This window comes from Canis aureus, chromosome 12 (assembly GCF_053574225.1).
Source record: "Canis aureus isolate CA01 chromosome 12, VMU_Caureus_v.1.0, whole genome shotgun sequence".
Taxonomy (NCBI): domain Eukaryota; kingdom Metazoa; phylum Chordata; class Mammalia; order Carnivora; family Canidae; genus Canis; species Canis aureus.
In genome coordinates this window covers 10,702,938-10,716,020 of record NC_135622.1, presented here as the reverse complement: position 1 = coordinate 10,716,020, position 13,083 = coordinate 10,702,938, and the positions used below count along the sequence as shown (strand labels likewise).

Here is a 13,083-nt window from a genome sequence, read left to right as displayed (position 1 = left end):
GGTAGGGACGTCTGACTTGATCCAAATAATTAGACAAACACTGTGGTCAGGGCCAGCAAGTAGAAGCATAGGGTGTCAGTAAGAGCATCCACTGGGGGAGCCCATGAGGGGTGAGGGAAGGGTTGGGAAGGATGAGGAGCAGTGAGCCCCACCAAGTGGACAGGGGCAGCTCCTTGCTTAGGGACAACAGCTCCTGAGGCAGGAAGGCAATGCCACAAGACAAGAGGTGCCAGCGGGCAACATGCAAGGGCAGGGGCCAGGCCTTGCAAGGCCTCAGACAAAATTCTGCCCTTTATGTTAAGAAGAGAATGCTACCAAAGAGTTTTAGACAGGATGGTGACAAAATAAGATGAATTCTTTCTTTTAAAAATGTGTTTAAAAACAAAATATACATAGACACACAGATATAGTGTTATACAGATGCAGAATGGTAATATATGCATTTAGCACAGTCTTCTCTGGCCTGTGCGTGTGTGTGCGCGCGCGCAAGCCTTGGATGCCTTACCCCCAAACCCTATAAGCATCCTCAGTCTGGTAATCTACATTAACGATTCAGAATATACACTTTGCTTTTTTCCTCCCTGCTCATATCATCAACTAGAGACAAAGATGTATCATGTATAATGCACATATATACATACACATACATATATATACACATTCATACATATATATCTCCTTACATATAATATGGAACTTGTCATGGTTTAACAAAATGGTCTTATGCATATTTCTCTGCACCTTTGCCTTTCCCATCAAGAATACCTCTTAAGGGAGGCTTGGGTGGCTCAGCGGTTGAGCATCTGCCTTTGGCTCAGGGTGTGATCCCAGATTCCCGGATCGAGTCCCACATCAGGCTCCCTGCAAGAAGCCTGCTTCTCCCTCTGCCTATGTCTCTGCCTCTCTTTCTGTGTCTCTCATGAATAAATAAATAAAATCTTGAAGAAAAAAGAATACCTCATAAAAGTCACACCAAATCCACTGGCGTGGCAAGACTTTTATTCTTTTTAATGGCTACATATTATTCCAGGGTACGAATGAACCATAATTAATTGGCCATCCACTACTGCTGAACACCCCTTTGGTCCCTAGTTTCTCGTATTGCAAAAACTGTTATAACTACTTCTGTGTATAGGTTCTTGTGCATTTTTGGTTTCAGATCTGTGGGACAATATCCCAGGAGTGGTGCTGAATTAAAGGGCAAATAGATCCTTTATTTTAATAGAAGCTGCCACACTGCTTGCATTTGCAATTTACACTTCCATCCTAACTTAACACCCGAGTTACCTTTCCCTTACACTCTGCAAGCATCCAGTGATTTTGTTTTCACATTTAATTATCAGACATAAAGTGACATCTTATTGTTGTCTGAATTTACACTTCCCTGACCTCTAGAAATTTAAGCATCTTCTCTGCTTGTTGGTAATCTGGATTTCCTTTTTTGAGAGTTGTCCTTTTGTATCCTTTGCCTTTTTTTCCCATTTTTCCCTTTTTTTCCCAATATCCATTGCCAATCCCATTGGGTTGCTTATCTTTTTCTCATTAAAGTTTATGAGATCCTTGTATATTATAGAAGTTTCTGTTATCTGGATTATGATTTTTCCTCAAGGTGGGTGGTGGTGGTGTTCCCTAAGATAGGGACATGGAGGAGGGCCAGGCTGGGGCTAGAAGATCATATTTTTCAATTTTGGAGACTGTGAGTGGCACAGGTCTGGGGCTCACAGGAGAGGATACAGATTTGGGGATCATCACATTCATAGTGGCTACTATCTATCATTCCCTTCCCACAGTAAAGTCTTTTCCATTGCACTTCTAAGACTAGCTGCAAAGTAAGTTACTGATAAAATAATTGCCAGTGAATAAGAAGAATAGGGAAGAAGGAGGAGTAAGTTGTTTCTCAAAGGTCACACACCATGAATGAATGAATAAATGAATGAACGAATGAATTTGCACACAAACAGCAGCAAAGGAAAGGAATCAACAATGAGCCTGTTGCTTTGCTGATAACGGAGTGGACAGAAGAGGATGCCAACTTCCCATGCCAGGAAGACAGAATGGTAAGTGCCCAGACTCTCTGGCAGATGGGCCTGCAGAACTCTCAAAACCCTCCTACACTAGGCTCCCTCAGCTGTAAATGTAAATCATAACACCCACCACAAACGATTGTTTTGAGGTTTGAATAAGATTGAGGGTCTTTACACAGTGGTTGAAATGAAGTTAGCTTTCAATAGGGCTTTCCCTCTTTTTCTTTGAGGAAGTCAGGCCACATCAAAGCCTGCCTTGTACGGGATTCTGGCTGTGTGACAACTGAGCACAGTGTGAGCTTTCACCATTCAAAAACAGGTACAGGGAGAGAGAAAAAAAGGTAATAGCAGTTGCCTAAACAGACATTCCATGCTACTCAGCATTTTGTTTTGTTTTGTTTTGAAGAATATTGAGTGATCCTTTAAAGATATGAGGGTACCGAACACCAATAGAGGGATCATATATCTAAAAAGAACTCCACCTCCAAATATTTTGTTGCAGCGTCCTTACAAAACATCATCACCACACCCAATTTTGATAATTCTTCTTATGTGGTTGAAGTCAGAACCGGAACCCAAATATTTTGCAGTGAAGTGTCCTGATTTTTTATTTAGAAAATATGGTCACCATAACTACTGAGTTAAAGAGGAGGGATTCCCCACTCCCAGCCACAAATTCCTCTGTGTGTTTTCCCTTGGGTCCTGGGATTGAGACTGGCTGATATTCTTAGTAATGGAACACCTGTATAGTACTTACTATCTGTGAGGCACTGTTGGAAGAGTTCTATAAATATGTACCCAGTGAATCCTCTTAAAAGCCACACAAAGTAGATGTGACTTTTGAACTTCTTTTGCAGATGAGGAAACTGAGGCACACAATGATTGAGTGACTTGCTCAGGAAGTGGTAAAACTGGATTTGCACCTAGACGGCCTGACTCCGGAATGCTTGTAAACACTGTTTCTTATTTGGCCTGCTCTGTGGCATAAGGCTATCAAAAATGTGACATGATACAGGATTTCTACGAATGCAGTCTCTAGAATGTATTGGGACTGCTCTTCTGTGAGACTCAAGAGCGTCTTGGACACCTGCAGGTGAGGCACCAAGCTTGGCAGTCCCCAAATCACTGAATGTCAGGGCCTGAGGAGTCCTGAGAGAATGAGAGTCTGTGGCCCCCATGGGCCCCCGGCTTCATAAACATGAGGAAATTGAAGTTTATTTAGAATGAGCAAGACAGTGATAAACCCAAATCCCCAAGAGTGGCAACCTGAGTTTTGTGATGGGGGTGTTGCAGCTTGCAAGTGACTTCAGGTATGACGAAGGGACACGGGACAGGGCTTCATAATTGGAGACCACGAGAAACTAAGTTGAAGGGAAGGCCTAACAGTGTACACTCCTCACAGGTAATGGCAGGTACCATGAGAGATGTGACATAGGGACAAGAGGGACTTGAACACTCAGCGAGGAGTGGTGAAGATATTCAACGGGCACTGAAAAATTAAGTGGCCTGGGACATCTCCCCACCCCCGTGCAGGTGAACCGGTACCCTTCCCCTGGTGCCTGCCATCAGCACCAGAGCCAGACTGGAGGATCTGCAGGATCCCCTTCCCATCTCTACCCCACCGCTATTCTTTTCAAGAAGCTCCCTTCTGCCTCCTGTTCCCCCTCAGGCTTCACTAGGCTTCCTCTACTTCTGCACCCGGTAAGCTGGTAAGCTCGTACCCCTACAGGATGTCAGCTCCTGATCAATGATCAAAGGTCATGCCCCTAGTTAGGCTTGAGGAGATGCCATTTGTTTACTGGTGCCATTTGTTAAAAGTGAACAATATGATTTTAGAGTATTTTTCTCTCGCTAAAATATCTTTTAAGGATCGCCTGCTGATATTAGCAGTTAAGAAAAAAATTCATTTCATGAAAAAAAAAATCCCCTACAAGTTTCAGTACCCGAATATATAAATCTTGGTATTTCCTCCTTCCCCACATTCAACATGATAACGTTATTTCAGTTAGAGACGCATTCAAGCGTGAAGACAGCAGGGTCTAGGGGCATTCTGAGCCCAAGTGAGCAGATGAGTCTATTCTCTGGGCAGGGGTGGGTTGTGACCACAGCCTTTCTCCTCAGCATTATGGCACACTCTCAGCTGACATCTACCTGGAGTATGAAAGTGGTGGCATTTTGGGAGACAAAGTCTCCCTCTACACACAAATAAACATGTTTACAATACAGAGGAGTGGCCACTCTCCTAAAAAGTCTGATATCAAATCATCTGTCAGGGCTAGAGATACTCTCAAATTGGTCAGATCCCATGCCCCAGTTTTGGGGTTGGAAATCCGTTCATCTGGTATGTAGATCATAAAGAAGAAATGGTGTCTTTTTACTCAAGGAAGTACAATGCTAGCTCTTTCTTCATAAACCCACTCCAAATGAGCTTTGGGCCAAAAAAAAAAAAAAAAAAAAAAAGTGAGGGTGTGAGCTTGAGGATAGAGTTAAGAACATTCCAAAGCATGGGAGCCACCAGGTTACAGATGAGGAAACCAGGGCTCAGAGAGGTTCAGAAGCTGACTGTGGTCACTCAGCAGGTCCAGGACGGAGCTGGTATCCGGACACAGGCAGCCGGCTCCAGAGCCTGCACTGTGAGCCACCAAGTGAGATGCTTCTTTTGTCGATTCCACCCTTGTCCAGACCTAGGCAAGGATCCATGCTGTCAGGACTGCTAAAGACACGAATCTACTGCTCTCAGCTACCCCACCACTGCTTCCCTGTCTCCTTGATTTCAGCCTGAAATGGCAGCCACCTGAATCTCAGCAGGTGCTAAGCCCCCCGGCCCCCCTGGTCCAGAAACTGCCTCGCGTGTGCTCTAAGTTGTCAAGCTACTCCTTGCCTCCTGGACTGAGCTCATCTGGAATGGAGATGTTGGAACCAACTAAATCAAATTCCTTTTGAGCTTTTCTATCTTCCGTCATGCTGAAGTATTCCCCATTTTTACTCCCTGTGCTTACAGTCCTTTTCCTTTCCCTCTCAATCTGCACAGTGGGCCGCAGCAACGTACCACCAGCCACGCTTGACTCACGAGCGCCTGCAATGTGGTCTGTTCAAATTGATATGGGTTGTGAGTATAAATACCCACCAGGCGCTGGAGATTTAATATGAAAAAAGGGAATGTGAAATCCCTCATTAATTTTTTCTATATCAACTACATGCTGAAAATGAAAATATTGTGGCTATATTAGGTTAAATAAAATAGATGATCAAAATCAGTTTTGTCAGTTTCGTGTTATATTTCTAATTGTTAGCACTATGCCAGCCTATCCTTTCAAGATACCCACCTACCATCCTGCTCAAAAGGCACGTTTGTGAACTCATTAGGCTCAAAAGCCACATGTTCTTGTTGGAGGATATATCTGAGAGGAATAAAGTCTTTACTAGAGCTATTTAAGACTCTGAGTCTTTTCAAATCTGTTCTCGGAAGCCTGATTCAAGGTATTTCTATACACAATTGATCATTCCATGAAAAATTTCTTTATAATTCCTACTATTTCCAGGTTATTCGGTTCATAGTTGAGAAACTAATTTATGATGACACAGCCTTATTAGTTTCTTATTAATCTGCATTTCTTATTTTCTGGATGTGTATATAAAATGGCATTTTTTTTCCCCTAGTTTTTAACTGTTACAGGGGAAAAATGTTCAAGAAACTACACGGCAGTGAGCTTGGTGGAAACTCAGACACTAATCACAACAGACATTTTAGGGAACATTATGAAAAGGAAGTGAAATCCACTAGGACCCAAAATGGGTCTTGAGAACAAGCCTATCAAAATAATTTGGTTCCCTCAGATCTATACATGGTCAAGGTCACAAAAGACAGACCTATGAACTAGGGGTTCCCAGTTGGAGGCAGAGAGCAGACATGAACTTATCTCAGGGATTCTGGGCAAGAGTTCTCCTTACTTCCACTGGTTTTCATTGGAGCCCCAGAGTCCTTAGGCTAAGAGCTCACCAGACAGCCAGCAGCAGCTAAGAAGGAAAAGAAAGACCAAAGGGCACACTGGCAAGAAGATTTTTAAAAAGAAAAAAAAAATTAAAAAGGTCAAAAGAGAAGATTTTGTGCCTATAAAGTAACTGGGAGACATTGTCTTTTGATGCTGGTGGATGGGCGATGGGAAAGTTATCTCCAAGGAACTGCTAAGATGGTTTCTAGCACTTTTCTGGGGACACTCTCAGTATCTTAGCTCTTTGACCCCAACTATTCTGAACAAATAGAAAAGGTAGTATCCTGGTTTCACTTTCAGTTCTGAGACAGGTTTGATTTGTCACTACAGAGTCTAAGAGGCTGTATCCCCATGTAAAAGCTTCAAAAAGCCTTCTGCACTCAAGAAGAAATGTGAAAGGAAATCAAAAGAGAAAATTCCTGCAAGCAAACACTCCTGCCTCACATATGCAAGCAGACTTTCTTTCCGTTTTTGTTGTTGTTGTTGTTGTTGTTGTTGTTGTTGTTGTTTTAAGATTTTATTTATTTATTCATGAGAGACACAGAGAGAGGCAGAGACACAGGCAGAGGGAGAAACAGGCTCTATGCGGCGGAGCCCAGGACCCCGGGATCATGACCTGAGCTCAACCACTGAACCACCCAGGTGCCCCCATAAACCCTGATATTTTAAAAAAGACATTCTTGTGACAATTGGGGAAATCCATGCAAGGGTAGAACTTAGGTGATATGATGAGATTGCTGTTAATTTTCATAAATATTATCATGTTATTGGGATTATGTAAAAATACTAGAAAGTGAAATGTGGGTATATAAAGTATAACTATAACAAAACATTCCTAAATATATAAATAAATCCCCATCCTGAATTCTACAGCCCTAAGAAGATTTCCCCAACCTCCTGTAGATGATAATATTGAAAACAATCAAAAAAAAAAAAAAAAAAAAAAAAAAGAAAACAATCTTATGTGATTGGGAACTATGCTGTCCTATATAAGTTCACATGTCTTAGCAAAATTACTCCAGACAATGCATACATGTCACATACAAGAGATCACCTATGGGGGCGCCTGGCTGGCTCAGTCAGAAGAGTGACATGATCTCAGGGTTGTGAGCTTGAGCCCTATGTTGAGTGTAGAGATTACTAAAAAAAAAAAAAAAAAAAGAAAAGTAAACTTAGAGAGAAGGAGAGAGATCACCTATGGCTCTTCAACTCTTCATAAAGTTTGCTTATCTAAACCTGGGTTGGATGGATTTTGAGTCAGATGGACGTGACCTCTGTCACGCTTTCATTTCTTTCCTGTATGAACTTGGACAAGGTACTTACCCTACCTAACCTTTGCTCTCCTCTTTAATAGTTTCTATGTAGGGACAACTGGGTGGCTCAGTGGTTAAGAGTCTGCCTTCAGCCCAGGGCGTGATCCTGGAGTCCTGGGATTGGGTCCCAGGATCGGGTCCCACATTGGGCTCCCTGCATGGAGCCTGCTTCTCTCTCTGCCTATGTCTCTGCCTTTCTCTCTGTGTCTCTCATGAATAAATAAATAAAATCTTTTAAAAACATAGTCTCTACAAAAAAAAAAAAAAACTGGTGTGACAATTAAATGAAAACAAAAATACTAAGCATGGAACCTGGAATGGAGCATATACTCAATTCATGACAGCGATTATAATAATGGATCTAGTTTTCTCACAGGACTACAGAACACTATTCTGACTTAGATTACCTACTTCCTAAATAAAAACATAGACTCTTTGAGTCTCGGTTGTAGCAAAAAACATGAACAAATCTCACATCATAATGTGAGATAACCTAATAACTTAAAATGGAGAAAAGCTTGACAAACACCGTATCACCTAATGTCCAGATTTAACACTCTGTCTTGTTAACAACAACAAAAACAAAACCAATAAGACAAATCAATGAAAGGAACTTTTTAAGAAGGAGTTTATGGCTTTGCCTCTGCATACAAGGAAAGAAAATCTAGCTGGGGAGATAGCTGACAAGATAAAGGAACTATAAAAAGCAGTAGCAGAATAAGATAGGCTCTGCTAAACAGAGCTAACACAACAGGTCTCACTCAGCTTTGCCATCTGCCTGGCACTGCTTTGCTCTCTCCACGTGGTGTCCCGATGATGCACAGCAGGCTGGCTCTACCTTCCAAACATACCCACTACCTCTCATTCTGTCCCGCTCTCTTTTGTAGTCATTTCTTACCTGCGTTGTTCCTACGGCCTCCCCACTTGGTCTCCCTGCTCCTCCTTTCCCCTCTCTACAGACTGTTCTCCACGAAGCTGCCAGAATTATTCATTTACACACTCCAGTCATTGTAATTTCACTCCTGTTCAAAATCCTCCAAAATGTCCCATTTTGCTAGGAGTAAAAAAGTCGCAGTCTTTAAAAGGGCCCACCAAACTTTATCTCTAGGACCTAGCCCTGTGTTTACAACTTCATTTCCTACTACTTTCTGGTACCATGGTCTCCTTGAAGTTCTTTAAATGCCCGAAGCCTGTCTCAGGGTTTTTGCTGCTAGCTTCTCTGCCAGGAGTACTACGGCCCCAGACAGTTGCCTGGTCCAGGAGACCCTCTCCTGACTACACGGTATAGGACACTAACCACTAGAGAGTAGGGTGGCTTAATGAAATATCATGGAGTAGTACGTAGCTATAAAAAAAAGGAATGAGGATAATCTCTGAACTGATATGGAATGGTTATCCAGACATATGGTTAAGACACAAAAACAAGGTTCAAAAGAGTACATAGAGTATGTTACTATTGTTGCATATCTGTCTGTATCTACAAAAAGAAACAAGAAACAAATAGTACCTGTTAGGACAGAGGGAGAGGGTAGGAATAGGATTTCTCTGAGTATATCTTTTTATGTGGTTTGATTGGAACCATATTAATATTTTACATATTTAAAAATTAAATCAAGGGAAGAAACCCTAAAATTGAATAGAAACAAATTAATGTCACTATATTTTGAATTGATAGCCTAACCATCCAGAAGGAAAAAAAATAATCCAAGTAACTTTAAAAGACAGTATTCTGTACATATTCAGTGGGATATATGGAAGAATAAAAAGAACTGAAAAGAAACTTTGAACTTTACATGGTAAATTTTGTGCTTGGTAGTGGTCCTGGTACAGCAATTATGAAACTATTTTGTGTTTTAATGTATATTAGGAAAATACACTGATTCTACAAGGAACAGAGTTCTCACTGTGGCAAAGAGATATAGAAACAGGGAATGAAGGAAGAGAAAGATGAACCACATGTTTAGATTAGTTTTAGCAGTAACGGGGTAGACTTGTGACTTCGTGAAAACTCTTTCCTAGCTATAAGAACTGATAGCCTAGAAACCATGACTCCTGTAGCTCTGAGCACTAGCACCCAGATACTGATTTCTAAAGCCCATCTCCCACTAAAAGGAACAAGGGAATCTAATGATTACAGGCTGAGACAGAAAAGGTACAAAATAAGTCCAGAACGTCTTTCTGTGCCAAAAAGTAGGACATTCTCAAATAGATGGAGACATGGCAAAGAACACTGAAGCACAGAGGGGTCCCCGTTTGCCCAAGTCTGGATCACCCACCACACATTAAAATAGATGACAAAAATATCATCTTCAGAAATATCATGGCTCCATACTTATATTAAAAAAAGGAAATTAAAAGGGGGTGCAAAAGCTCTTCATTACTGAAGAATGTCCACAGTGTAGAAAGAAAACTAGGGATAGGAAACTGCCAAATACAAATATTGTATTTAATTTAAATTTCACTTATTTATTCATGAAAGACACACAGAGAGAGGCAGAGACATAGGCAGAGGGAGAAGCAGGCTCCCTGCAGTGAGCCCATTGTGGGACTAAATCCCAGGACCCTGGGAGCATGACCTGAGGCGAAGACAGATGCTCAACTGCTGAGCCACCCAGGTGCCCACCCTCTACAAATATTTTAATGGACTTGGGTAGCACCAGTGGATGCTAAAACACCAGGTGAGAGATTGTCACGGCACAGGAGAGTCACACAATCTCAAAGTGTCACTTGATAAGCCACATATAATTTATAAAGGGGAACAGGTGCCTCTGTGATAAAGAAATCTGGTGGGTCACCTTCACCAAAGAACCAAAGTTAAGGTCTCCAATAATGGGACAAATGGACTGCATCTACTCTCCAATGGGATGCACACAGAAGGACAAGACACACTTATGGAACAGTCCTGAAAGTTTTAACCAGAATGTAATCAGAAGGAAACAGATCATCCAAATTGAGGGACATTCTATAAAACTGATTTAGACCTTTGAAAAATAGTGATACCATAAGTACCAAAAAAAAAAAAAAGAGAGAGAGAGTTGGCAAGTTTTAGACTAAAGGGAATTAAAGAGGCAGTACTACCAAATATAGTGTGTGATCCTGGATCAGCCTATAGACTCTATCACAAAACAGTATTGTATCAATGGTGCGTTTCCTGATTGTGATCATGGTTCCATGGCTTACTGGAGACATATTGTTCTTAGAAGACATATGCTGAAATACTTAAGGGTGAGGTGTCATAAGATCTGCAACTCTCAAATGTTTAGACAAAAAAATTAAGTGTGTATAAACAGAGAGAAGTAAACCAAATGTGTCAAAAATGTTAGTAACTGGGGATTCCAGGAGAAAAGTTAGTGTTTGTCACATTGTTTTTTGCAACTGTTCTAAACATTTCCAACATTCCAAAATTTTAAAGAATTAAAAGGAAATACGAATTGTGCCCACACCCCTTTCCTCCAAATTACTAATCTCTGTATTAGTAAATGTTTACCACCACCCAACATGTACATATTTACTCATTTATTCAGTTACTGATTCTCTCCCCCACTACTAAGTAAACTTCACAAAAGCAGGGAAGTCTGTTCCTTGTTGCAGCCCAGGTCTCACGTCCAGTGCCCAACACATAGTTGACACTCAGTAAGAACGTGTTTGTGACTGATGTTCACACTCTAGGAAGTACACACTATTATTACCCTTCTTCACCAGTGAGTGGTACTCTCTCTCTTCTGAGACAAGCCAGGCTCACAGAACTTTCCACCGGCATAGGAAAGCCTCAGAGCTCTCTGGGTCCTGTGATGGCATCCGGGCCTCCAATTACTCTCAGCTGCACCCTTTCCTCTGTACTGCTGCCAGATTATTCCTCCTCAATGCACGGTTCTGATTCTGTGAGGCCCAGAAAGAATTCTCTGCCTGCAGAAGATAATCCACACTCCCAATGGGGCTTGGATCAGGGCTCTGCCGTGGGGCCTCCAGCTCCTATGGGCACATTTATGCTCCAGTGACATTGGAGACCCTGGGACTGGGACTCTTCACTGCCCAGGTTCACCTTGTACATGCTGCTTCCCTTTTCCCCACATCATGGCACGCCCACACCGCCACCCATCCTCAGAGGACAGGTTCAAATATCCTTCCTTCCGTGGAATCTTTGCTTTACAAGAAATACTTGACTTCACAAAAGACCTTGGTCCCCTCCCTGTGCACGACCATCGCATTTTATGCTCAGCGTGACTTCCATTTACTTCTGTGCCTTGTACTGTAGGCACTTGTGCTATCTCTGCACCCCAACCCGCTAGGCTGTCCTCCGCAGACGCGGGTCCACAGCACTCCACGGAAGCTGAGGCAGAAATGAGGATGCAAGGTTGATCTGTAGCATGTGCAAGGCGGGCCCCAACAGGAAACCCTCAAGGAAAGAAGAAGTAGTGAAGGGTTTAGTACTGTGCTCCCTCCAAGAGTTTGGCTGTGACTCTGTGTGCAGGGCTTTGGGGGGGGGGGGGGAGGCAAAAAGGGAGACGGGCACAAGGAGTGGGAAAAGGATGAACTCCGTTCTAGACACGTGGAGTTCTTTGACGTTTTCAAGGGAGGGCAAAGGAGCACCAGCCGCCCCGCTCAGGACCCCGGAAAGATTCAGACATTTCCCTCGGCGGCTCGCTGACCCAGGCCGGGTTCTCGGCCCGCAGGAGCGGCGCAGGGGCGGGCGCGGCTGGGGCGCTGGGGGCACGGGGGGGGGGGAAGGGGGGCAGGCGGAGGTCACGGGGCGGGACGGGGGGGACGGGGGCGCGGCGGGGGCGCGGCGGGGCCCCGGCACCAGGCTGCAGCCGCGCTCCTGCGCCCTCCTCCGCTCGGGGCGCGCCGCGGATAAGCCGCGTCCTTGCGCAGGTGCGACCCGGGGCCGGGGCCGGGGCCGGGGCCGGGGCCGGTCCTGGGAGAGCTCAGCCCCCGCGGAAGCAGTGAAAGGGCCGTCCGAGGGCTCGGCGACGGTCCCCTGGGGCTGGCGGGGCGGGGGGAACCACGAGCGACCTAGAGTCCCTGGAACTCAGCCAGGGCACACCCTTCCGGAGGAACCCCGAGCGGGCACGACGGGGGTGTCGGGCCCGGCCCCGGAGCGCAGTCCCGCCCCTCCTCCCAACGAAGATTCGCGTGCCTAAGGTCAGAGTGGCTTCCTGGCGGCCCACGGGAGACTGAAGCGACGAGTCGGCCGGACGAGGTCCCGCCTCGCCCCGCGGGCTGCGTTCCTGGTCTCCAGTCCCCCTGAGCCGCCTCGACTCGGGGCGTCCGCCGGCCGCGGAGCCCCGAGGCCACCGACACCCCCAGCGCGGCCCCGTCCCCGTCCCCGGAGAGCCCGGGAAGGCCTCCACTCACCGAACTGGAGCAGCAGGCACATCGCGCAGAGCACCCCCGCCGCCGCGCCCCGCGCTCTCCCTGCGGCCATGGCGCGGCCGGCAGGCCTCCCGGCAGGACTCAGCCCGGACGATGGGTTCCCGGGTGGCGGGGGCCTCAAACCCGGGCCCCGCCCCGGACTCCGCCCCGCCCCGCCCCCGCCCCGCCCCCGCCCCGCCCGGCCCCGCGCCGGGCCCGAGCCTCGGCCCCCGCCCCCGCCCCCGCCCCCGCCCCGGGTCTTGCCCCCCGCCCCACCCCGGCCTCGGCTCCCGTCCCGGCCCCCCGCCCCACCCCCGCCCCGGGCCCGGCCCCCTGCCCCGCCCCCGCCCCCGGCCTCGGGCCCCGCCCCGCTGCGCCCCCGCTGCGCCCCCGCGCCTGCCT

General features: G+C 45.8%; 1 protein-coding gene across 1 annotated transcript in view; it reads right to left on the bottom strand.

The window, feature by feature from the left end:
• Positions 1 to 12,843, bottom strand: part of CD58 (CD58 molecule) — a 41,176-nt gene extending 28,333 nt beyond the window's left edge. The window contains exon 1 of the mRNA XM_077842715.1: positions 12,685 to 12,843. Within this exon, the coding sequence (XP_077698841.1) occupies positions 12,685 to 12,754 (70 nt within the window). The 5' untranslated portion in view covers positions 12,755 to 12,843. The remainder of the gene's footprint in view (positions 1 to 12,684) is intronic.
• Between the last annotated feature and the right edge of the window lie 240 nt (positions 12,844 to 13,083).